Source organism: Dipodomys ordii, unplaced genomic scaffold (genome assembly GCF_000151885.1).
Source record: "Dipodomys ordii isolate 6190 unplaced genomic scaffold, Dord_2.0 Scaffold46, whole genome shotgun sequence".
NCBI classification, from domain to species: Eukaryota; Metazoa; Chordata; class Mammalia; order Rodentia; family Heteromyidae; genus Dipodomys; species Dipodomys ordii.
Window position 1 is genome coordinate 1467990 of NW_012267262.1, and position 26829 is coordinate 1494818.

The 26829-nt window shown below is 41.4% G+C and overlaps 1 protein-coding gene across 1 annotated transcript in view; it reads left to right on the forward strand.

Annotated features, from left to right (window-relative positions):
• Nav2 (neuron navigator 2) overlaps nucleotides 1-26829 on the forward strand; it is a 387125-nt gene that overhangs the window by 245453 nt on the left and 114843 nt on the right. The window contains exon 12 of the mRNA XM_013019543.1: nucleotides 12027-12149. Within this exon, the coding sequence (XP_012874997.1) occupies nucleotides 12027-12149 (123 nt within the window). The remainder of the gene's footprint in view (nucleotides 1-12026; nucleotides 12150-26829) is intronic.

Genomic DNA, 26829 nt, shown 5'->3' on the forward strand with positions numbered 1-26829 from the left:
GTGCCTCAGTCTACAGAAGGAATCGCCTCCCAGATATAAGTTGGTTACCTTCCCAACTCTGCCTTGTTTCAGTAAACCTTGACATTTCTTTTGGCTGTAGTTCTGGTAAGATAAGAAGTAAGTTTCATCTATCCAAAACAAAGTGACAGGTGTTTTTCTCTCAGTTTGGCAGAGACTTTGATTATTACCTGGACCTGTCATATGTGAAGGGAGAAGAGAAAGAGATTTTAGAGCTCTGACTCCCATCACCAAGGGCTCCAGTCATCTTCCAAGAAAACACAGAATTCTCAAAGCTTACAAATGCTGCTGACTTTAGTGCAAAGAATTGAACCTATATTGGGGCTGGGAAGGTGGCTCAGCGGTAGAGTGCTTGCCTTGCATGCATGAGGCCCTGGGTTCGATTCCTCAGCACCACATAAACAGAAAAAGCCAGAAGCAGTGCTGTGGCTCCAGTGGTAGAGCACTAGCCTTGAGCTTAAATGCTGAGGAACAGGACCCAGACCCAGAGTTCAGGCCCCATGACTAGCAAAACAACAACAACAAAAAAGAATTGAACCTATATCATAGGACACTTTGGAAGTTAGCCAGGAACCACATCAGAAACCACAAGGAGCAATAAGGCCTACCAGCCTATGAAGTGGGGCCAGCATGTCTCAGGGTATCAAAAATGCTGGAAGTAAAGAGTCTGACAGCATAGAAGGCTTGTCTAGGGCAAAGGCATATGATTTTGTTGTTCTCACATCTTGAGCCCCCACATCTTGTTCTTAATACTGTAAATTTCAGCTTACCTGATACTGCTCACTTCTTCTCTCACCAGCCATCCTGATTTCCAACAAGTAGATTGCTCTGAGGTCTGTAGAACATTGAAGTCTGGATCACAAGTTCATTGATACTTTCAAAGAAAGTTAAAGTTAACAGCAACTATTGTCAAGTCCTGACCTTAGGTGAAGGAGACATCAAGGATCAGTACCTAGGTACTGTTCATGAATATGGACACTAGACTCCTTACCATAGTGGAGGCCATATTTATTATCATCACTGTAGCTGTTAGATTGCTTGAAATTTTAAATTATCATGATATTGTAGTTGTACTGCAGCAGCTAATTCTTGGGGAAACTAAAGCCAATCTAGCAGGTCTCGGGATTTAAGGCAGCATAATCAATAGTTTTAATCAGAAGTGGTATGACTTCCATACCTGTTTAAATGGCAGGTTTGAGGATGGGATGAAAAGGTACAGCATAGGGCATTTTAGGAGGAAGAGAGTTACACTCTGTAATACTGACATTTTATAGATGTCAAAACGTGCACAGCACAACTGGGTGCCAATGACACACACCTGTCTTCCTAAATTTTCAGAAGGCTGAGGTCTGAGGATCATGGTTCAAAGCCAGCCCAGGCAGGAAAATCTCTGAGATTCTCATCTCCAATTGACCACCAGAAAACCACAGAAGTGGAACTGTAGATCAAGTGGTAGAATACTAGCCTTGAGCACAAAAGTTCAGGGATAGCGCCAAGGCCCTGAATTTAGCCCCAGGACTGGCACAAAAACAACAACAACAACAACAAATCACACAGCATTGGCCAGCTGCCATGGGCTCATTCTTGTCATCCTAGGTACTCAGAAAGCTAAGATCTAAGGATCATGAATCAAAGTCAGCTTGGGCATGAAAGTCCATGACATTCTTAACTCCAATTAACCACCCAAGAGCCAGAAGTATAGCTGTAGATCAAGTGGTAGAATGCCAACCTTAAACAAAAAAGCTAAGGAATATCACCCAGATCCTCAATTCAAGACCTAGTACAGGCACACATACACATAGCACTGTCTAAACAAATGAACCATCATATAAATGATGGACATCAACTATCAACGGTATTCATTATTTGTAACAGTGTACCATACTGATGCAAACAATGTTAATAATAAGTCAAACTTGGAATACATATTTTTCTCAGGTTCCCCAGATGATTCAAATGTGCTCTAGGGTATAAGACTTCCTGGATATCAGTCCATCTCCTTTCACTATCTTTCTCATGCCAAGAGAGCTTAAAGGGGCTTTGTCTGCAGAGCTGTCTCCTGTGTATTAAAATGTGTTTCATCTTTCACAGGGTAGACAAAAAGCTTCCTGCTAGTGTTAGAAATAGTTGTTGCAATCCCACACTGACAGTTTAACCACAATAAAGAAAACTCAGGCAAGACCAAATTCCTGGCAGTAGGACTGTCCACTTTACAAAGCCTGTGGTGTTTCGTCAGAACAGTCAGTGGTGGCTTCTATTTTAAACAAGCAAAGCTGTGGATTGTGACGAGTTTTACCTATTTCCCTTTATTTAAATGGGTGGCAAGTATACTATTGTTAGAATCCTTGGCTCTTTCAAGTTAATGATATATTGTATCCACATATTTGAGGCTTTTTAAAGATTATAATTCTTAAGGTATATATATATATATATATACCTTAAGAATTATAATATATATATATATATATATGGAGATATAGGTAAGTGAAACTTTAGTGCTCTGGAAATTAGTATGAGATGGAATTTGCTAGACTTATGCGAAGTCACATTGTCCTTTGCAAAAGATGCACAGATCTTGTAGCTTCATGTAGAAATGTTTGTACTTGTGCCATCTTCTCTGCCAGGATGAGACCCACACAATCATGAGACTGAGTCTATGTGCTGAAATTCAGGGTCATATGTGAACTACAGCATTGTCATGCACCACTGCTGAATCTGTTTATAGTAAACAAATAAGAGTGTTGCAATGTAGAAACCATTGAAGAATACATTGAAGGGACTCACTTAACACAGGACCACACCACTTTGGCAGAGAGAAGCATTACTAATGTGAAGCTCAGAGATCTGGGAGCCAACTCAAACTTCATGCACACATGTAAGATGGGGTCTTAACTGATTTTTCAAGAAGTATATAATTTCAAAGAATTTAGGAATTACTGCTTTCGATAGTCATCTGTAAACTATCTTGGTTTTTAAAATAGGTGCCACATTATTGAATTAGTTAATACACTATAAAACATACACAAAACATAAGAATCAAAACTATTATAAGAAATGAAAACAAGGGCTGGGAAGGTGGCTCAGTGGTAGAGCACTTGCCTTGCATGCCTGAGGCCCTGGGTTCCATTCCTCAGCACCACATAAGCAAAAACAAAAAAGCCGGAGGTGGCGCTGTGGCTCAAGTGGTAGAGCGCTAGCCTTGAGCTGAAGAGCTGAGGGACAGCGCCCAGGCCCAGAGTTCAGGCCCCACGACCGGACCAAAAAAAGAAAGAAAGAAAAACAAATAGAAATATTGTGATTTCCCTGCTGTAGGTCATCTACTGCCCCTTCTACAGACACCTCTCTCTGAGACCAGTACTTCTCCTTTTGTAATCCCTTGGGGAGTTGGTTCAAATGGAGAGTGTGATTCAGGAAGTCTAGGCTATTCTGTTTCCAAAAAGCAACTAAGGGGATACTGAACTGCTGCTGGTCCATGGTCCATGCACAAAGCATCTAGCAGAGAGTGAGACACACACTTACTTTGTTGCAGACTCCCTTCATAGGCCTTGTGGTCTCTCCCTAAATGTTCTCAGAATCTACTTTTGAAATGGCCTGGTTTGAAATAGAAATTGCTAAAGTTGGTGACACCAACTCCTAGGTCCCCCTGGGATGCTCTGACTCCTCTTCAGCTTAGGCTTGCCTTTTCCCATTGCTGACTCTGTCTCCATGGCCCTCTGGAGCTGAGCCCTCATCTGATTAGCTTAACAACATCTTTGGAGTATACCCTAGAGACATGTGCTCTGTTGACTAGGGCCATCAGAGTTAGCTGTAGACTTCCTGAGTACATTTGCTTCTGCAGCAGCTTTGACTCCAGGCCACACTATAAACAGAGAATTGAGTTGAGTTTTCCCATTCATCTGGCTCTTTTTATAGCCAGGATTTGATGAGATGGATATGAAATGCAGAAAAGAATAGGAAAGGACTAGAACCTTTTGAGATGCAAATATTCCTGATAGCAGCTCATGGGCATTCAAGAAACTTCTTGGTAATGACATCTGTTTGACACAGTCAAGTCGTATGTGTGAGCTGAGGTGGCTTATTGTGGGCTACAGACAGTGGCTCCAGTATGGAAAGAAATAAGGGAAGATTTTTCTAGAGATGTAAATTGAAATCCCACTTGTTTGTGAAAAGAACAAAATTACGGAAGCTTGGTGACATCCTGAAGAGCAAGCAGTCCTTGGGAACAGTGGGCACCCTTGCAGAAAGGTAGGAAACAGATTGGATTCTAAGCCCACATTCGCTTCTCCCTCTGCCCTAGTTGTTGGAAATGCTCCCCCAAAGACGTGAACATAGTGGAAGTATGGGTCTGTGTTGGAAGAATTGCCTACTAAGGCATACAATGAAAGATGAGTGTTTCTTACCCCACCCGGAACCAGGCCCCATATATGTATTGTTCAGGCTGGATCACTTACAGTTCAAATCCTGTTACCACAGGGAAATCAACTTGAGAAAGATATTTGAACTTTGGTCTTTCTCTCCAGAGGCTGCAGTTGATTGTGTTTCATTGTGTGTCAGTTTAGGGTGGCCCACAACTGAGAAGGAAGGCCATGTCCTTTGATAACTTACCTATATTTGACCTTAACATATTTAAGAACATGCTGTGAAATAGGATATTAGAATCTCTGTGACTAGTCTCTCTACTTGTTCCTGGGGGTGAGAAGGTTTGTTACATGAAATATGTTACATTTGCCTCTGTGTTCCTGCCAAAACCCTTATGAGGACAAAGTGGTTTATAAAGCATAATTTTAAGTATACGTCTAGCTTTTCATGCTGCAGTTTTATAATTAGCTTTGGAGAATTGGGCCCAGCTTTCCCAATCATATTTCTGCATTTTAGATGCATTCTCTTTCTTCCTTAAGTCAGATGTAGCAGCTGCATGTCTTTGGTAAGGATCGGTCTTCTTCAAAGGGAATTAGGCAGCTTTGCTAGACTAGCTGGCTGATTTGTCCTTCTGTGACCCAGAGTGAGGTTTATTCATCTCACTTCTAAGAGGCCTGACTAAAAGGATCCTTTTACAGGTTTGTCCAGAAACTCAATTTACATCTTAATAAACTCAGAGTCAATGTCATGCTGTGTTGCCACCACGTGGAGGACCACTGTGAAAGCATATGCTATTTGGGGGTATGTATGTTGCTGAAATGTGCTGTAGGAAGGACTTTCATCAGTTCACTTGTGTTTTTCAACCTTATTCATCAAAATATCTGTTGATATATAGGTTCATATATTTATGTTTATATTGGCAAAGGATATTCCATACATGTAACTTTTATTCCATTTTCCTTTGTTATTTTCATATCTAAACCAACAGTGGGTCTAGAAATTATAGACAGATTGACATGTCTTTGAAGAAAAGTAATCAGCTAGGATTGATTTCATCTCTCCATCTTCTTTAGTTTGTACCTTTATAGTTTGCCTCTGAGAGGTATTTTGCTGATGTTTGTTTTTGTTTTTGTTGTTTTTTTGCTCTGTTGTTGTTTTTTTTTTGTCATACAAGTTGATTCATATTTCTTTCCCTTGTCTCTTCTCACCTCCTCCCAGGTCTTGACAGAAGACTCCTTTGGAGGTTAGCAACAACAAATTTGTGTTACTTATATAGGAAATGTTCAACTATGAATTTGGGGGATGACAAGCCACATTTTCCTCCCTGACAAGGTTATCCACAAAGCCAGTTTCACTTACTTCCAGGTTGTTGCATCATTACATTTAAAGAAGGGCGAGGAGATTTGTTTACTAAATCTTGGGCTCAGAAATTAGTGTATTTGTTCTAACAGGTCCTCTTAAACACCAAAACTTTTTTGGAGCCAATGTCAGTTATGTACTGTTTGTTGAGAGGGTTTCTTATAATAAGCATGTTGCCTTCACAGGTCTGAGAGGTCTACCCTACAAGTCTGGTCATTCCCCAAAGGTCTAGGATGACTCAGACAGGATGAGAAGTGGAAATACCAATGAGAAAATGCTCACCAGAAATAGAGTGCAAAAAGAGAGAAGCACAGAAACATGAGTGTTTGCTTTGAAACAGAAACATGCTTGTTCTTCATCTGCTTAGTATCCTCATGTCTCCCTACCTATAAGCCAAAGTCTCAGGCCTGCCTGGCATCTAAGCCCTTTATGACCTTACCCCAGTACCCCAGACTTGTGCAACTCAGTTCTTGTCTTTGTTCCCAGTATTCCTTCTCTTTCTTTCTCTTTCTTTCTTTCCCTCTTTCTTTCTCTTTCTTTCTTCTCTTTCTTTCTTCTCTTTCTTTCTTCTCTTTCTTCCTTCCTTCCTTCCTTCCTTCCCTCCTTTCCTCCTTTCTTCCTTTCTTCCCTTCTTCCTTTTGTCAGTGGTGGGACTTGAACTAGGGCCTGGCAATGTCCCTGAACTTTTTCACTCAAGACTAGTGCCACAACTCCACTTTGAGTTTTCTGGCAGTTGACTGAGATAAGAGTCTTACTGACTTTCCTGCCCAGGCTAGCTTTAAACTGTGGTCCTCAGATCTCAGCCTCCTGAGTAGCTGAGATCACATAGGTGTGAGCCAGGCTGGTCCAGAGTCTGGTATTTGTGGCATTGGAAAGGAGGTTAACCCAGAGTCACTGTCCCATGACATGAACACTTACAGCAGATAGTAGTCATAGCTAATGATTGTGAAGTGCTCCCTATGTGACAGGCACAGCCTCCTTCAACCTGACACCGCCATGCACAGTTAATCCTATGAGGCTCTCCTATCTTACATATAAGGAAACTAAAGCTCAAGAAAATTAAGCTGAAATATGACAAGACTGACATATGATCTTGACCACAGCTTTACTTTCCTTGCAGGAACAATGGGGAAGATAATGCACTTGAAAATATTCTTTTAAATCTGAATGCCAATATTTAGTACTTAGCACAGTACCTAGCAAACATTCAGTATTATAATTCTCATTAGCCACGCATGATGTATATTAGGTATCTCAACTAGCAAGAAGCAGAGGATGTATTTGAACCGTAGATCTTTTCTAACCACAGAGCTGTGTCTCTATCCCTGATGCTCATGGGCCATCCAAAGTGCTCCAGCCTTAAAATGCAAGGAAAACATTCATAGACACTTTGTCCTTTTAGCAATGAAAAGGCTCCCACTCTTTCCTTTCCAGGACTCTCTGCGGAAGCTTTAGAAAGTGGAAGCAAAGAGCTTTTACCAGCCCTGACTGCAGAACTTGGGAGGACAATGTGGGAATTGTTCACCAGCTGGGCAGCTTAGTCAAGAACCCACTCAGCAAACATTAAGATGTTACCAGCACCTCATTAGATCCCAGCGTTAATTATTTATTTCCCCAAAGAGAAAGAAGGTGTGGTACTAGCGTTCTGGGACTCAGTCATGGATCAGCTGGTTCCTTTGCTTATAACCTCAGGCAAGCCATTTCTTGTCCACCCAGTATGAGCTCCTGGTAAAGATGGGCCTTTATTCCCTTGCCTCCCTGAGTGGAGCCTTCAGGAACCAGAGACTTTTGAACAGCCCTAAGCCAGAGCCAGTGTTTCAGATACACACACCAGTGACTGATTCATTCAAAACGTATGCTTTCTTAAGGGATAAGCTTTTCGGAGGGTATTTATATTGACATGTTTAGTAACCAATTCCCAAACAAATCTAAGTCTGATAAAAATATATTTTTTACTGAACTAGAAGTTATTTAAAGATCTCTCTCTATGTACATATATAGAAAACTATTGTAATTATGGAATAACAATTTGGAAATGAAATTTGAACTGAGTTCTTAAAGGGAAGACAGGCTCTAATAACAACTCTATCTCTGATGCTGTGCTATTTCCCAAGGAGAGACATACACAGGATTTGCTTTGAAGGCTATTGCTTTGTTTGGGTTTTTTTTTTCCAACTGTAATTTTTCTTTTCTTTTTTGGTACTTGGGACCAAACACAGGACATTGCACTTGCTAGACAACTGCTTTACCACTGAGCTACATCCAAGCCCAAAGCTATTGTTTCAAATATATGATTAAATACATTTTTATAAACATCTGGGTAAAGAGGTAAAGTCCTGCTTTCCCTACCCCTCTGCCCCATTTCTAGAGGTACACATCTAATGAAATAAACTCACAGCCTAATCTACATCATCAACTCCCTGGTTTTCAGTTCTTAGTGTATATTTGAGAAGGCAAAGAATACTGATTCATCCTTGCCCTGCTCCTCTGTTCACTCAACAAAGTCAGAATCCTCAGGAGCAGGTTCAGTTCCATCTCTCTGGACTTCTCCTACCTTCAGTAGCTTTCATTTTTCAACAAAACCATACTGAACCTAGTGTTATTGAGCTGGAGGGCTGCATGTGTTTGTTCACAGTTCATCTCTGAAATGCTACCACGCTCTACTCTTTTGCACTCACAGAGTTATGTGTTGGAACAGACTTGTCTGTATGCCCAGGTGTGTGTAATTGCCCAACTGCATTGTGTTGTTCCACCAGCAATAAAAATCCAGCAGGGAAATGAATGCTAAAATTAGTTTGTTTGTCCTTTGACAAGATCTCCCCAGTTGAAAAAAAAATGTATTTATCTAACTAGCTGGGCAGTCTTTGTGCAGGTCAAAATTAAGTGCTTTGGTTAATGGTGCAGGAGATTGTATTTTGAAGAGCTTCTACCACATTCTCCTTGAAAAGACATTTGAGGGGAAAGAAAATCAGTCCTTAGCAAAGTTAGTACACTAGGTGTAGGTTTTTCATTTTTTTAAATCTCCCTCCTTGTGCTAATTGCATAAGCCCACTTCTGTATCCTCCATGTGTTGGATTGGTAGATGTGTAGACAGATGACTAGATAGACAATGGGTACAGTGGCAGACAATTTGATATGCCTTATGTGTCAAGTTTGCTAACATTTCCAAGGAAAATACTGATAGCATTGTCCTTACAGAAAGTATCTAGTAAACTTTACCTTATGGCTGCTGCTTTGTGCTTCATTTAGTCATATGTTTATTCATTCCACAAAAGGAGTATTTAACATGTACTTAGAATGAACTAGGCATGTGGGATATAGATTTGAAAGCAAGAATAGTCCCTGAGAGCAATGGAAGAGGTAACATTGGTCAAGCTGCATTCTACTAATAAGTTGATATGTTGAATTAAAACCCCTTTGTACAACTACTTCAAGATCTTTTTTAAAAATAAGATGAAAAAAAGAATAGTCCCTGCATTCAAAGAGCAGCATTTTTTAAAAAAGCAATTATACAAGTCATATTTAACAGTTGCTACAATCATTTCATATTTGTTTATAGTGAAAGATAATTCATATGCTATAAAATGCAAAGTATAAAATTGGATTGTTATTGTATCATTGGATTTTCATATATTTCTAGGATACTTTGTGTTTTTAAAAACACAAACCAATTGAGTAAAAAAGTCAGATTGATCTACTGTTTTTGTCTGCACAACCACAACACTTGGCTTGGTTTATTGAACAGATTTTTCACTGTGATGGCGTTGCATCATCTGTGGTTGCTTATGCCCTAAAGGGAGGAGGAAAGAGACATGAGGATGTTCTGTGCAGACCTGGAGGAGAGATCTACCCTAAGGAAAGATGTGTTGACCTTTGTTGTAAGCCACTATCACATATGGTGGCTCCAATAAGCATTTTCTTTTCTGCCCCTTACTTAGCCTTGCTAGTTCTGGTATCTTCCACAGCATCTCACCATTCTATTCTTACAGGAATATACCTTAAGAAGGTCTCTAGCTAGAGTTGAAAGACAGAAGCCTCATATATACCTCATATAAATTATGCCGACATGCAAATACCAGAAAACTTCCCATGATTTAGTTTTAACCGACTGGGTAAAAAAAATGTCTCACAGAGATTTTTCACTATATATTTTTGGACTTGAAATATGAAATGCTTGTTATTACAAGAAACATTGCTGAGTAAGTTAATGGGACCCATATAGGGATTGGGCAATCTGAATTGGATTTCTAGCTTTACCCAAATTTTGCTTTAATGTCTCGTTTTCTTGTGAAGATGAAGCTGACCTCCTTTCTGAGGTCTGCAAAGTAGTAAGGTAGATAGGTTGCAGGTAGAGGTTCGCAGATTAGTAAAAAGAATTTACCAAGCTGGTGGTATGGCTCAACTGGTAGAGTCCCAGCTGAGCAGGCATGAGGCCATGAGTCCAAAAGCAAACAATAATAAGAAAGCAGATGTTATCATCCTAACTACTCAGGAGACTGAGACCTGGAAGATAGCAGTTCAAAGATATCCTGAGCAGAAAAGTCCATGCAAGATTCCATTTCCAATTAACCGGCAAAAAGCAGGCTGGAGGTATGGTTCAAATGGTAGAGTGCTACCAAAAATTATGACACAAGAGAAAAAGAAAAACAAGCTTATTAAAATGCTAGTACGAGAGAGGAGGGACAACTAGGCAGAGGGGTGTAGCCCTGTAGATGGTGGTGGTAGTGCCACTGCTGCTCCTCCTGCTGCAGCTATTACTGCACAGACAATTCACTTCCTCCTTCTGAAATAAGGATACAGGAGTGAAGTAATGCTATCTTGGCATCTTAATAAAAGTTAATAGACAATGGGGACCTTCTGAGAACTCTAGAAGTGATAGAAGACATTCTTTTGGTTGCAAATATAATATATATTGAGTTGTTGAGTTCCAGGAGACTCACGCTCCCTCTAGATAACTGGGGTTCAGATTGCCCTTTCATATTCTCCTGGATTGTCTGCTCTGTGTATGACACTTCTATTAAAAAAATAAGTACCCTCATCTAGCTTGCTTTGTTTTATGTGTAAGGCTTGGTCTCTATCCAAAGCATGTAGTTCTTGTCTTTAAAAGCTATGTGCTAGCTCTGTTCTGGGCTGAAGATCTTTGAGACAGGAGTCCATCTGCAGACCACCAGTACTCTAATAAAGACTCCTGATCTGACCTCTCAAAATGTGGCTTCTCTGTTTTCTTGCCATACAACACTTCCACCTAGCCCTTTTCATGCACTTGACATCTGTATTCCACCTGGATGTTGGTATTTCTCCATCTACCATGTCCCCTTAAGTGAGAGTTTCCTTCACGCTTTGGACCTGAACACTCTCCTACTAGTAGCTATTTTCCTAGGGCTTATCTAATTGGTCGGCAGTCATCCATTAATTTTAAAAGTTCCGGAAGCACTCATTATCCTGGACAATACTGATTCCATCAGAATACAACTTTGGAACATCACCAGTAGATTTGGGAAAGAGTAAATTAAATTAGACTAATGTTCTTCACAGAGTTTGTGACCAGCTCCTGAAGACATCAGAATCACAGATGAAATTCACCATTGTAAATGTTTTAAGACCACAACAATCACACTACTGCCTGCCGTTTATCTACTCTTACATAAATCTCAATATACGTTCTTCTTCCTTATCTCACTCATTTTCACATTTTCCTTGTGATATCCCCACTTACTACAGGCAATGAGATTCCCAGAAATTAGATAAGAAGAGCAGGACCCAGAAAAGTGACTTGCCTGTGATGGGAAAGGTGGCTTTTCTATCCTAGATCCTTTATTATTCTTTCACCCCCCAAAGCTTGCCTGCTTTCTCCTCTGAACTATTCTGTGATAGTTTTTCCTATGATTTGCTAATGACTTGTCAGTTCCATTCTCATTACTTAGGTGCACCTGCTGACATTAAAAAGTATGTCATGAGTACATTTGGCAGTTAATTTTATTCACTGTCTCCCTTCTGTTTCATAGATTCCTGTGAGTTTGGGTTAATTAAGCTGAGTACTTTTTTCCTTCTCCCTTACTCCTCCTCCTACTCCTCTCCCTCTCTCCCTCCCTCTCTAAACAAACTGGTTATTCTCTAGGTGAATCAGCAGTGGAGGTTTCCTGGGTCTATGAGCCTCAGGAATCCTCAGTTCCTTCCCCAGTAGAGCCCAGGACCATATGCAGGGCTTCTGGATACCAATGACAAGACTGTGCACAGTTGCTTTTGAGTATATGTATATGTATATGTATCATCCTTTTCTTCTTTAAAAGGTATATGACCGATGGTGGACTTGGCCTCTATACCCGTCGCCTGAACCGGCTCCCCGATGGGATGGCTGTGGTACGGGAGACCCTGCAAAGAAATACCTCCCTGGGCCTTGGAGATGCTGACAGGTAAGCTTGCTGCACTTGGGGTTAAGATATAGCAGTGATTCCATGGGGGACTGAGAAGTGAGGGTGTGTATTAGGAAAGTGTAGCCCAAAGAGAGGTAGGGTAATCTGAGCCTGCACAGTAGATAAAAGAGGACTGCTGCCATTCCTGGGTGCTTTGTTTTTGTGTAGGATGGTATGTGGTTTTGTTGTTTTGTTGTTTCTGCTAATACTGAGGAATTGATCCCAGGCCCTTACACATGCTCACACTGAGCTACATCCCAGTCCTAGAGTGGTGTGTTCTGAGAATAAGAACATAGAATTCCACCCTAGGTAGTTTTGTTGTTGTTTTGACTGTTGCTACCTACCTCTGTCAGCTCCGTAGGCCTCAGGGATCCTTCTAACTTCCTCTCTCATTAGTCAGCTTTCTAGGTATTGCACCTTGTAACCACCCAGATCTATGTGCAGAGGGGAGTTCTAGCATTGGCTGAGTAAGCTTTGCCATAGGGCTTTCTGTTGCCTAGTAACAAGAGGCAAGGCTTAAGGATGCAGATCCATACAGCACATACTGAGTAAAATGACATTCTAAGGATGATTCTGGCTTTATGGATGCCATTGGCAGAGACCACACTTCAATGAAGAAAGAGAGCTATTTGGCCTCCCAGTTTTTAGAATTTACTCTGACATACACTGATTCTATGACCTTGAACAACTATTCAAGGAAGAATTTGGACTGCCTGATTTCCAAGGTCCCTGCCAGCTCTAGTGCACTACTGTATTTCTGGATATCAGAGCAGATGTCAAATACTCTTTAGTGATCTGACTGTTCAATGATTTTTCTGGCTTACTTCTTTCTACATCTGGACTGATGAGACATAACTGAGATAAGCATGGTTCGAAGTAACTAAATACTTTTAGGGTGCTCAGGTTTTGTAAAGCGAATTAGTGGCATGAGTTCACCTCCCTGCTGCTCTCCTAGCAGAGCATGCTTTTCATAAAGATCTGGATGACTTGTGTAGTTCTCTGGCTTCAGAGAAGCAGGGAGTACGTTGAACAGATACTAAAATCACACCCAGAAATGGAATTTTCTGAAGAGGAATATTCATTCTCCCTAGGGGAGGGCTGGAAAGCCTGGGCTGTAAAGAGATCTAGATTATCAGGAACTTGGGATCTGGCCTCTATCATTGAGTCCTGACTCAACATGAGTCCCCAGTTCATAAGATGGTCATTTATATTACAGATAGCAGAAGGCTATCTATTAGCGTTCTAGCTCAACACAGCTTTTTCCCCCTATAATAAATGAAAATACTAGTAGAAAATTCCATAGAAACAGCCATTTGAGACCTGCTCTTTCTAAGCTGTCAACTTTTTATGTAACTAAAATCTTTATAGTGAACATTAACAGTAGACAAAAAAAAACATTGTTATAATACCCCATCATTGATTTTATAATTTACCAAATTATTCTGCTTGTTTGTGTTCTCCTGTAATCATGTAGTTGGTTTATAAATCTGTTAGTCTAAGTACAGGCCTTCCAAAATGAATCCCCCTGTATAGCAAAAGAAGAATCCAGGCATGGCAGTTTAATTTAATGCTTCACTGCTAGGTTAATGGAATTATGATGGATCACAGCTGAGCTTGTTTCTGTGTTTTGGAGATAGAAGATTTGGGAGTGATGCTAGAAAGTTAGCACTTCTTACACTGTCTTTGTTCAAGCCTGTATGTTTGAATCACATGGACAACAGTATCTTTTTGATCCTTCTCAGACTAACATATAAGGTGTGATCATTTAAGATTAAATGGTTAACTAACCAAATTTTACTGAAAGACTTCAAGATGGATTTGGCCTCTACACTCATCTTTATATAAATAAATAAGATTTAATATTAATACATTTCTTTCTATTTTATTTAAGTTCTGGCTTGTAGGCAAGGAAATATTTTACATTGCTCTAGAAAATGATAAATTTCTTTCACCTCCAAAGTTACTATGAACAGACCACACTGATGCTTACAGAAATGTATTTGTTTATATAGAGTTTCTGTAAAGCTGTCTATGTAAACTTCTTACAAAGAATATATTCACAAAGTGGGAGGCTCATATTGGCAGTATAGAAATAATTTTAGATGATGAATAAGAAAATATTTCTCTCTGCCACTTATATTTTAATTTATTTTTATTATTTTTGTGCTGTTACTGGGGCTTGAGCTCAAGGCCTTATGCTCTTGCTTAGTTTTTTCAATCAAGGCTGGTGCTCTACCACTTGAACCATACTTCCACTTCTGCCTTTCTGCTGTTAATTGGACATAAAACTTTCTCAGATTTGTCTGACTGGGCTGATATCAAACCTTGATCCTCAGATCTCAGCCTGCTGAGTAATTAGGATTATAGACATGAGCCTCTAGTGACCAGTTAGTTATATTTTAATTTTTTAAAGTTATAATTAGCACATCAAACCCAGGAAAATATTTCTTTTTTGTGCCTGTCCTGGGGCTTGAACTCAGGACCTAGGCGCTGTTCCTGAGCTTTTATGCTCAAGGCTAGTGCTCTATCACTTGAGCCACAGCTCCACTTTTGGCTTTTTTGGTAGTTAGAGTTACTTTCTTATTCGGACTAGCTTTAAACCATGATCCTCAGATTTCAGCCCACTGAGTAGCTAGGATTACAGACATGAGCCACTATAGCACCCAGCAAGGAAAATATTTCTTTTTTTTTTTTTTTTGGGTCCGGTCGTGGGGACTGAACTCTGGGCCTGGGCGCTGTCCCTCAGCTCAAGGCTAGCATTCTACCACTTGAGCCACAGCACCATTTCCGGCTTTTTTCTTTTTGCTTATGTGGTGCTGAGGAATGGAACCCAGGGCCTCAGGCTTACAAGGCAAGCGCTCTACCACTGAGCCACCTTCCCAGCCCAGGAAAATATTTCTTAAGGTAAGAGTAGTATGGAATATGAAATACTACAGATCATAAATATGCAAATGACTGTAATCTGGATAATACTATTCTTGTTCTTGTAATTAAAATATATGCTTTTTAAACAACTAGACAAGTGACCAGAATTTTTCCCTTACATAAAAACAAGGGTTCCTAAAAAAGAGTTCCCTAAAAATACAAGGGTTCAAGAGCTAAAATATTTCAAGAAGTTCAAAAAATCCCAATGTTTGGACAACAAACATATAAGTTCTACAAAGGAAATAGCGAAAGTACTGATAGATTAGGCCTGATTAGACCTCATTAAGAGGAAGACAACATTAAAAAAAGTCACAGCACCTTGTGAAAAGAAAACCATTAACCGAGTAGCAGCTCAGGAGGATAGCGGCTATTCCTTAGGCCTTAAAAAAGCACTCACTTCCCAGACAAACCTTGGCTATTTGTAACAGGATATGGCTGGGGTATCTTTGGGTTATTAAAAGTAACTGATAGGACTGTATACCTTTAGGGCCCAGGAGATAGAGACCTTGTCAGTTTGTGAGCCCTGTATGTCACCAGCTGGCTTCTGAGAAATAATAAACATAGATAGGTAATTCTAAATGCCAAGTTTGCCCTTGATCTCCTGTCACTCTGCTTGGTTGCCACCTCTGGGCTCCAGTTCTTTCCTGATAGTGATCAGTGGCCCCTTCCAGCAGACTAGATCCAGCCATCTGAGAGGGAAGGATCAAAAGGAACAAATGGAGGAGCCTCATCAGGAGTCCTAGGCCCTAGATAACAGACAAATGAAGGACACATTGGGAGGAAAAAGAAATATGAAAAGCAGGGCCAAGAGACTGGGCTGACAATAAAATAGTTTGTTGGATTCTGCCAGTTTCTACATGTACTGGGGTACCCTTAGAACAGGTCCAAAGTCTTTAAGCCCCAGTGAATTGGGTGCTTTGAAAGCTAAAAACTTCAGCTTTGGGAAAGTCTCCACTTATGAATACATTTCTCAGTCACTCCAAAGCATCACTATGTTCACTACCCTATACCAGCCTTGTACCTTAACATGTTGAATTGAACCTTGACAGTTGAATTCTTCTCCTAACTGGGATCCCAGAGTGAGGATCACAGAAGTCAGGCTCAGTCTGCACATTAGACCAGGAGGACTTTGGAACTACTTGGTAACTTTCTCCAAATTATTAATGCGGATTCAGTGGCTTTTTCTTTTCAAATAAACTGAGATTTAAATTTAGGGCCTTAAGCTGAGGTTAGGGTTAGGGCAGGTGGTCTACTACATGAGCCTCTCACTCCCCCAGCCCTTTTGCTTTCATTATTTTTCAAATAAGGTCTTGTATGTCACCAGCTGGCTTCTGAGAAACAATAAACATAGATAGTTAATTCTAAATGCCAAGTTTGCCCTTGATCTCCTGTCACTCTTCTTGGTTGCCACCTCTGGGCATTTTTGCCAGGGCTGGCTTAGAACACACTTCTAGTTATGCTTCCATCGTAGCTGAGATGACAGGAATGTACCACCACATCCAGTTTTTTACTGGTTGAGATGGGGACAGAATGTCTCATGAATTTTTTGCCCAAGTTTGTTTCAAACTGCTATCCTTAGGACCTCAACCTCTTCAATAAGTAGGATAATAAGTGTAAGCCACTGTACTTGACTCCCATTGCTTTTAGTAATTTGGGCAGTGAAGCCACATTACTTTAAACCTACCAAAAACTAGGGGGAAAAAAAAAAACAACAAAATGTGGTATAAAGTTAGCCTGGGGCTGGGAGTGTGGCTTAAGGGTGGAGTGCTTGCCTAGCATGCATGAAGCCCTGGTTTGTATCACATAAACAAAAAGATCCTGAAGTGGTTCTATGGCTTAAGTGGTAGCATGCTAGCCTTAAGCAAAAAGAAGCTCAGGAACACTGTGTAGGACCTGAGTTCAAGCCCAGAGACTGGAAAAAAAAATAGAAAGCCTGTAGGTGGGTGTCAGTGGGTTACACATATAATCCTAACTACTCAGGAAGCCAAGATCTGAGGATCCTATTTCAAAGCTAGCCAGTCAGGAAAGCCTGTGAGACTATTATCGCCAATAAACAACCAAGAAAAGCTGGAAGTGGAGCTATGGTTCAAGTGGTAGAGTACTTGCCTTGAGCAAAAAAGCTCAAGGACAGTTCTCAACTCTGAGTTCAAGCCCTAGGACTGGCACATACCAAAAAAAAAAAAAAAGGAAGGAAGGGAGGGAGGGAGGGAGGCAGGGAGGAAGGGATGGAAGGGATGGAAGGAAAGGAAGAAAGAAAGGAAGAAAGAAAGAAAAGAAAAGAAAGGAGAAAGAAGAGCCTGAAACCTCATTGTAATTAAAACTTCCCTCCAACATAAAGGAGAAACTGGTTTTCCCCTTTATGTTACAAGTATTAAATCACCCTCCAGGTTACCTATGTGTGAGGCATTGAAATTCCTCTTTTAGGAAAGGATTGAGTCGCCAGTCTGACTGCTCAGCCTGCATTTGGGGTCCTGCTCGGGCACTGTGATTTATCCCACTTTCAGCTTGAATTGAAAGGCCACTCTAGGACTGAGTCCCACTGTGTGAGGGGGTAACTATGCAACCTGGTATTTGATTAGTCTGCCAAGCTAAGACTGCTCCCTTTACTAACCTACTCCCCCTTCCCTCCCTATACTTCTTACCCAGAGTATCACTGCTTCTGCTTGGCTTTGTGATTTGTGAGGAACTAAATATCCTCCTGGCACCAGGCAATGCAGGCAGAATGGGTAGGGAGTATGCCAGTTGTTTTATTAGGCACAGTCTTTGCTGGGACACATAGAAGAGAAGGAGCAGAACTGAGAAGAGATTTCTCCTGTCTTCTATTCCAAGCCCTGTAGGTGTGATAACCATCCCCAAATATCTACATGTCTGAGTCTCTAGAACCTGGGGATGTAGTGTGTTATGTAGCAAATGGGGATATGGATAATATTATATAGGGAGATTAATTACCTTGGATCATCCAGAAAGGCCCTATGTGATCATGAATTCCTTAAAAGTAGAAGAGACAGGGGCTTAAGGCCTGGCTCAGTTGGTAAAGTGCTAGCCAATGAGCAAAAGAGTCAGCTGCTGAGTTGGAGATCCAGTCTCAGACCTAAAAAGAAAGAAAGTAGAAGAGAGAGGCAGAAGGGCTCAGTGTGCTGTTGCTGACCTTGACAATAGGGAAGTAACCTTTGGGAGGGATGAGGCAGAGTAAGTACTCCCCTCCAGAAATGAATGCAACTTAGCCCAGAACCCTATTGGAACTATGAAATAATATTTTATATTTTTAGTAACTGTTTATATTCATTTGCTACAACCACAATAGAAGCCCAACACAAACTTTTATCAGACAGTTAAAAAAATGTTGCAATCTTCTCATAGTTTTTTGTATGCTAGGAACTGTGCCAAGCACCTTATAAATAATAGCTTATTTATACCTTGTCTGGACCCTTTGAGAGAACATATTATCTGGGCTTTGAAGACAAGGCAATGGTACTCAGAGAGGCTTAGTGAAGGAACTCAAGGTTACACAAGCTGAGAAGAGAACCCCAGGCCTCTCCTTGTGGAGATATTTTCATTTCCTTATTCCATGCCCTAATCTTGGTGATAACTTTTTAAATGAGCCCTCCACTCACTAAAAATACAAATGATGCTCAAATGGCTAGAAATGTGAGAGCAATCCTGAAATACACCATAAAGCAGTAAGAGGAATAGCTTCTGGCTCATCTCTCCCTGACCCAGAATTCTTATAGGTATATACTTTTTAGGTTAGGTTAGATTTGCCCTCAACCAATTCCATCAGTAACTTCCTTTCTTTCCTTTCCTTTCCTTTCCTTTCCTTTCCTTTCCTTTCCTTTCCTTTCCTTTCCTTTCCTTTCCTTTCCTTTCCTTTCCTTTCCTTTCCTCTCCTCTCCTCTCTTCTCCTCTCCTCTCCTCTCCTTTCCTTTCTTTTTTCCTTTCCTTTCCTTTCCTTTCCTTTCCTTTCCTTTCCTTTCCTTTCCTTTCCTTTCCTTTCCTTTCCTTTCCTTTCCTTTCCTTTCCTTTCCTTTCCTTCCTTTCTTCCCTCTCCTCTCCTCTCCTCTCTTCTCCTCTCCTCTCCTCTCCTTTCCTTTCTTTTTTCCTTTTCCTTTTCCTTTTTCCTTTTCCTTTTCCCTTTCCTTTCCTTTCCTTGTTTTTTTTGGGGGGGTGGGGGTTGGGAGGCTTAAACTGAGGGCCTGAGCACTGTCTCTGAGCTTCTTTTGGCTCAAGGCTAGCACTCTACCACTAGAGCCACAAAACCATTTGCAGCCTGCTCTGTTTACGTGGTGCCAAGGAATTGAACCAGGACTTTGTACATGCTAGGCAAGTATTCTACCACTAAGTCACATTCTTAGTCCCCCTTTCCTTTTTCCTCCTTTCTCCTTCCCCTTCTCTTTTGCTGGCACTGAGTTTTGAACTCAAGACATGCTTATCTGGCCTCTACCACTTGAGCTATTATTCCAGTCCCAAAGATTATAACTTGTTAATATAAAGGTGGGCCAGTTTATTCACTGGTCTCTTTGCGAGAGTTCTGTTTGTAAGTTCAGACTAACTGAAGTTTGTTTTTTTTTTGGAGGGGGGGAGCCGGGGGTCCGGTCATGGGGCCTGAACTCTGGGCCTGGGTGCTGCCCCTCAGCTCTTCAGCTCAAGGCTAGCACTCTACCACTTGAGCCACAGCGCCACTTCCGGCTTTTTTTTTCTTTTTGCTTATGTGGTGCTGGGGAATCGAACCCAGGGCCTCATGCATGCAAGGCAAGTGCTCTACCACTGAGCCACCTTCCCAGAAACCTTCCCAAAACCGTGCAGTTTTGTTTTTTAGGTGGAGGAGTCCACAATTTCTGATACTTTCCTAGGAAAATCCAGGACCATCAAAATATATACAGATAAAATTTAGTTTTTCCCGATATTGGCTTGGCCCCTGTATTAATCACTATCTGTTGCTGTGACAAGACACTTGAGCAAATCCCTATGAAGTGAGGTCTATGGTCAGTAGGCTCCATTGTTCTTAGACCTGTGGTAGACAAAAACATCCTGGTAGGAGAAAATACATGCTCTCCGAGTGGCAGCAGAAAGCAGAGAAAGAGATATGGACAAGATATAAAGATATAACTACCAAAGGCATGTTCCTACCGACATATTGCCTCAATCAGGCCCTATTTAGTATGAACACATCAATGGATCAACCCATGGAGTAGTTAGCACCCTCATGATCTATTCACTTTTCAATAACACCACTAGCTAGAGTCCAAGCATTCAAAAACACATGAGCCTCTGGGAATTATGTTTAGAGTCACACCATAAAAGCCATTGAGTCAATTTCAGGGAGTTCCCTCCCCTAGTGCCTGGAGGTCTTCCAGATTCTAGAAAATGTTTCAAGGAGCACCCTTAAGGAAAAAAAAAAAAAGCTCCTCTCCTGCTGCGTTCTCCATTTCTGTGTGTATTGTTCACAGTCAGTTCCTAATTTTGCCACGATCACCAAGAACAGCATGACCCCCATTTGACCATTAATCCATCTTCATACATCTCTGATATTTGAGCCCTACCAGTGGTAGTAGTAAGAAAATAACCACCTGTGCTGTCTAGTGTAATAGCCAACTAGTGAAATTGGCTACTCAAATGGCTCATGCCTGTAATCCTAGCTACTAAAGAGGCTGAGATCTGAGGATCACAATTTGAATCCAGCTAGGCAGGAAAGTTCATGAGACTCTTATCTACAATTTACCTCCAAAAACTCAGAAGTGAAACTGTGGCTCAAGTTATAGAGTACTAGCCTTCAACAAAAATGCTGAGGGACAGCACCAGAAATAGCACCAAAAACCAAACAAACAAAGAAAAAACCCCACAACAACCAAACACTAACATTGCAAATTTAGTGTATTAGTTAGACAATTCACATTTCAAGTGCTCACCTCCCAGTAGTTGTCCTATTGGTCATATAAACATGTATAAAGAATTTTCCTCATTACAGAAAGTTCTTTTGGTATACACTGTTCCAGTTAATCTCACAAAAGGCAGTTGTGGAGTAAAGAGAAGATATATTTGCTATAAGAGTATCTGGGTTCTGGCCTGGCATGGTAGTTCATGTCGGAGGCTGAGGAGTTCAAGACCAACCTGCAACTGTCTCAATACACACAGAAAGTTCCCCTGTTTCTACTTCTTGTTCTCTTAAGCAAGGCACTTAGTTCCCGCAAGTTTTGAGCTTTTGTCTCAAAAATAAGGACTCACAGGACTATGGTAAGGACTGAATGGGGTCAGCGACACCAAAGACAAGTGCTCTTCCTGGGTCCTGTAAGTCTTCAGGGCAGTCTGGGCCCTATTCCTCTACGACTTATTTTCCTTTATACTTTAATTAATTAACACATAGTTAAGTTTTCTTCCTTCTGTAGAAGCTTGTAACAAGTACAAGTAATTAAAGAAGACTTATAAATTAAAGGCACATAGCATTAGAACCATGTGACCTGTAGAAAAAGGAGAAGGGGAGAGGGAGAAAGAAAAAGGGAAAGAGGGAGAGAGAATCCAGTTCTACATGGTTGCTTTTTGTTTTAAATTCAGGACTTCAAGCTTGTTTAACTTCCTTGCCCACAGCTGCCACTCCACCACCTGGTACTCTATAACTTGAGCTATGCCTCCAGCCTCACTTTTTGCTTATTTTAAGAGATGGAGTCTTGTGGACTTTTCTGTCCTAACTGGCTTCAAGCCTCCTAAGTAGCTAGGATTATAAGCCTAATCATCAGAGTTTCATTTCTGAGCAGAAATTATTGGCACAAGAGAAAATAAACTTCTTTTGCTTCCCCACCCCCACCCCCCCACCCCCGCTACTTTTTTTTTTTTTTTTGGTCAGTCATGGAGTTTGAACTCTGGGCTGGGTGCTGTCTCTGAGCTGTTCAGCTCAAGGCTAGTGCTCTACCACTTTGAGCCACAGCACCACTTCTAGTTTTCTGGTGGTAAACTGGAGATAAAAATCTTACAGACTTTCCTGCCCAAACTGGTTTCAAATTGTAATCTTCAGATCTCAGCCTCCTGAGCTAGGATCCTCAGCTAGGATCACAGGTGTGAGCCATGGGCGCCTGGCCTCCTCTATAATTTCTAACATGCTATTTTGTGTGCATGTTTTCTGGCTTAGGCTAGTCAGTTGATTTCTTTCTGTCTCTCTGTCTCTCTCTCTCCCTCCCCACTCTCTCTCTCTACACAAACACACACACACATACCTTTCATCTCTCTCTCTCCCTCCTTCTCTTCCTCTCATTTTTCTTTCTTTGCTCTCTCTTTTTGAGTATCTCATAACTCCTTGTGATACCCATTTACTGTCCAAGAGCATTTTCAGTCCAGCATTCTAGGGCTATTTCCATTCTCTAGGGACAAAAGAAAGTCCCCAGCACATCAGTGATCTTCATTGTATTTCTCTCCATCTCCTTTCCTTCCACTCCTGCTTGTGTAATAGCAAGGTGAAACCAAGTAGTTGAGTGGAAAAGTCACTTTCATTTTAAAGCTCATAAAAGGAGCCTTGAGGCAAATCTCCTATTTCCGTGGTAACAGGGTGATAATTACTGTACTGGCCTTCCCCAAGGGCTCATGCTTTTCTGTTGGTACTACTGGCTTCCTTTTTAGGTAAGAGCTGCTGCTTGTTGAATCTGTGGGCAGGGGCCACCTGGGCCGAACAAGGGGGTGGTGTTGACAGGAAACAAACCATCTGTACCTTAAGCCACAGAAAGGAATTCTCTAGGGGTTGTAAAGAGCAGGGAAACAGTAGTCTGCAGAGGTACATTTCTCTTGCATGCTGTGTTCTTACTTAAAAAGAAAGGAAGAAAACTTATGGTGGTCCCATAAGTCTCTCCCACTCCCTTGCCCACCGTCACCTTTGTTCTGTAACTTTGTTATACCACAGAAGCACAGGTGAGAGGGGCTGGGAGCTGGTGAACATAATTGTGCCCTCGAAAGTATTAACAAAGAAGAAAAGCAGATTTGAGAAAATCCGAAGAGAAAATCCAGAATGGCGAAACTTTATGCTTACTGTCCTAACAAAGGCTCAAAGAAAGGCCCTAAACTGCAGTCCAAATGTGTCCTACAACCGAAAACACATAATGCATGAATTTTCTTTGTGGGTTTGTTTGTTTGTTTGTGTCAGGGCCTAAGTGTCTCTTAGCTATTGTGCTCAAGGCTGGTTGGTGCTCTACCTCTTAAACTACAGCTCCCCTTCCGGCTTTTTGTAGTTAATTGGAAAAAAAAAATCTCACAGATTTTCCTGCCAGGATTGAGTATAGGTGACACTTAATCTGTGTTAATCTAGTGATCTGGAAAGTCATTTATCAGTTAGGATAGAGTCGGTTCTGCTGTGTTACAAATAACTCCAAAACACACACACACACAAGGATAGAGTGGGTTCTGCTGTGTTACAAATAACTCCAAAACACACACACACACACACACACACACACACACACACACACACACCCTGTTATCATCCCTGTTATCTGGCACTGCAGGCCAATCTGAGGCTATGTTGTACATTGTTCTTACCCTGGAACTCAGGTTACTGGAGGGACTAACATTTAGATCACTGAGGAATATCCAAGACAAGGAAAAACAATATAATCAGCCACACACTGTCTCTTAGAGCTTCTGCCTGGGAATAACCACAGAACATCTACTTACCAATCAGCCAGAGGAAGTCCTAGAGCTATGCTTCATGCACTGGAGAACAGAAAATACATGGCGAATTACACCAGTGACTTTCAATGTTTTATCATATACTAGAGAAAGCTGAGCTTCATGGTTCCCCCATTTCCTGATACTTAATTTACTCTGTTGTGTAATTCATCACATATTTACTGTGTATCTCTGTCAGATGCCCTGTGTTATCCAATGCAATTACATGGCCTCCAGTAGCTTCTCTGGGTAGGGGAGAGTAAGCAGGTTTTAGTAGGTGAAAAATAGGGTAGCTGAATAAGGAGTTGGTAACATATATATATTTTGATATGTGACAGTTTCAGAAAATATTTACTGAGTATCTACCATACAACAGGCTCTTTGTGACCTAAGTCCAATAGGACATAGTCCCTGCACTCAAGAATCTCACAGTCAAGTGGAAGGGAGAGAAACTGAAATAAGCCACTATGATGCCAAGTACTAGACAGGTGTTTACCATATTCCTACCTGGGGGTACTTGCTGTTATCCTAACAAAATGCAGAAGGCTTTTTTTGTTTTGTTTTGGGGGCTTTTATGTTTTGTTTTTGTTTTTTGTCAATGATGGTTTAAAAGATTATTTAGGAACATAGCCCAAACATTATTCCACCCCTAGTTTTAATATGACCTTCTATTGGTCCAGCTTCTCAGCTGAGCTAGCCTAGAGTTGTGAGCAGGAGTTTTTATTTCCTATTACTTTACATGTGAATACATTTTCCTCAGGCTGCCTCTAATAAGTCAGTTCCTCATCACTCAGAGACATTCAGGTCGAAGGCTTGGATGTACTCAGAGTCATCAATTGTCCTCTGAGGTGGTTGAGATTGTCCTTCAGGTTCTAGGGAGCAAAGTTACCTCAGTTACAAGCACATGTTGTGTCTCTTGTTGCAATTGTAATCTAGTCTGTACAATGAGGAATGGAGTGTATCAGGGACAAGAGGGCTTGTGCTAGACCTGGCTCTGCTACCACTGAATATCATAGGTGCCGTGTTTCTGCTTCAGGACCCTTACTTTTTCATCTTTTCAGTCAGATCCACTGACCTGGAAGGTCACTGAGCTCCTGCAAGTCTGTGGTCTGTTTATCACCTACAGGCATTTAACAGAATGACTCAAGAAGATAGCTTGTCTTCATAGGATATAGACTCCAAGAATTTTTGCTCCTGGACAGAAGTGCCTGTTGTCATATGATGGTGTTTCCTTGAGATGGGTTTTCTTTTCAGTCTTTTTTTTTCCTCAGAGTATGAGAACTGTTTCTGAGCTCTTTTGCTCAAGGCTAGCAATCTACCACTGAAGCCATTGCTCCTTTGGCTTTTGCTAGTTAATTGGAGATAAGAGTCTCACAGACTTTCCTGCCCAGACTGGCTTGAAATTACAATCCTCAGATCTCAGCCTCCCAAGTAGCTAGGATTACAGATGTGAGCCACCAGTGCCTGGCAAAAGCTGTGTTTTTGACCAAGGACCCTGACATGTTCAGTCATCTGACCTCCTTCAGGGCAGGACCTCAAGCTATCTGATTTTGCCATGTTTCATAGTTTGAATAAGCAGAAAGCTATTGTTTCTGATGCAGACACAAAGGTGTCTGGGGCTGAAAGATCAGAGTGAGATCTTATGAATGAAACTATGGGAAGTAAAGAGCTGTGATTGACAGCCTGTCAGTCCTGGTTGGACATGTTTTGATGTTTTGGAGGAAATCTAGTGATTATGTTTCAGCTGAAGCTCACCACAACCATAAAGAGGTGACGTTAGTAGAATTGTAATCTTACTTTCTTTTTTTTTTTTTGAGGGGGGCGTGGGTCTGGTCATAGGGCCTGAACTCTGGGCCTGGGCACTGTCCCTCAGCTCTTCAGCTCAAGGCTAGTGCTCTGCCACTTGAGCCACAGCACCACTTCCGGCTTTTTTTCTTTTTGCTTATGTTGTGCTGAGGAATGGAACCCAGGGCCTCATGCATGCAAGGCAAGCACTCTACCACTGAGCCACCTTCCCAGTCCCTGTAATCTTACTGTCGTTGTGATAACAAAATGTCAAGTTTCTGGCAAGTGATGAATTAGACTCTCTTTGATAGGTGTTTTCATTTTTGTTTGTTCTTTTGTTTTGGGGTTTTTGTTTTGGGATTTTTTTTGTGGGGGGGAGGTATCTGTTGTGGAGCTCGAACTCAAGGCCTGGGTGCTATCCATGGGCTCTTTCTGCTCAAGGCTGGCACTCTACCACTTTGAGCCACAGCTCCACTTCCCATTTTCTGGTGGTTGGTTAATTGGAAATAAAGAGTCTCAGCCCAGGCTGGCTTTGAATCCTGATCTTCAGATCTCATCCTCCTGATAGCTAGGTGTGAGCCATTGGCACTAGGCTTTGATGGGTGTTTTGACTTAGAGTTCAATTAGAGTTATATGAATATTGTCCTTTAATTACCTTGTATAATGGGCAATACCTGTCCAGGGCTGCCTGTATGGTCAGCGTTGAGAACTGGCAGTGTTGGAGGGAATAGAAGGACTTCCTTACACTACCATGTGTCATGCAGTTGACACATTATACCAGGCTCCCAGAAGACAAAACAGCACTTTAGATGGGTTTGAATGTGATGTAAGGAAATGATGAATTTTACATATAAGCCAGCCAAGGATTAGAAAAATGCATTCCTTCCCCAAAGCTACAGTGCTGTAATTGGCAAACAGGATTTGAATCCATCTTCCTCTAGCCACAAAAACAGTCCTTGTGCTTGCTTCTTTCTTTGTTCCAAGGCTTAGTAGCTATTCTTCCTTCCCCTAAAGCAGAAATCACCTGGAGCTAGCTGAGTGTTTTTGAGCATCCCTTTAGTGCCCTACCAAGGGAAGCCCTTACAGAGGTTGCCACCTCAGTACTGCTGCCTCTCAAGGCAACTTCCTGCTCAGGTTCCATTTCCCCTTCCTGGAAGGCTCCAGAAAAGTCATGCCTAAATGAAGCTGGGACTCAGGCAGGTTCTGCTGTGGCAGAGAACCTTATCCCTTACTTAAGAAAAAAAAATTTTTTTTTGGGTCCGGTCATGGGGCCTGAACTCTGGGCCTGGGCGCTGTCCCTCAGCTCTTCAGCTCAAGGTGAGCGCTC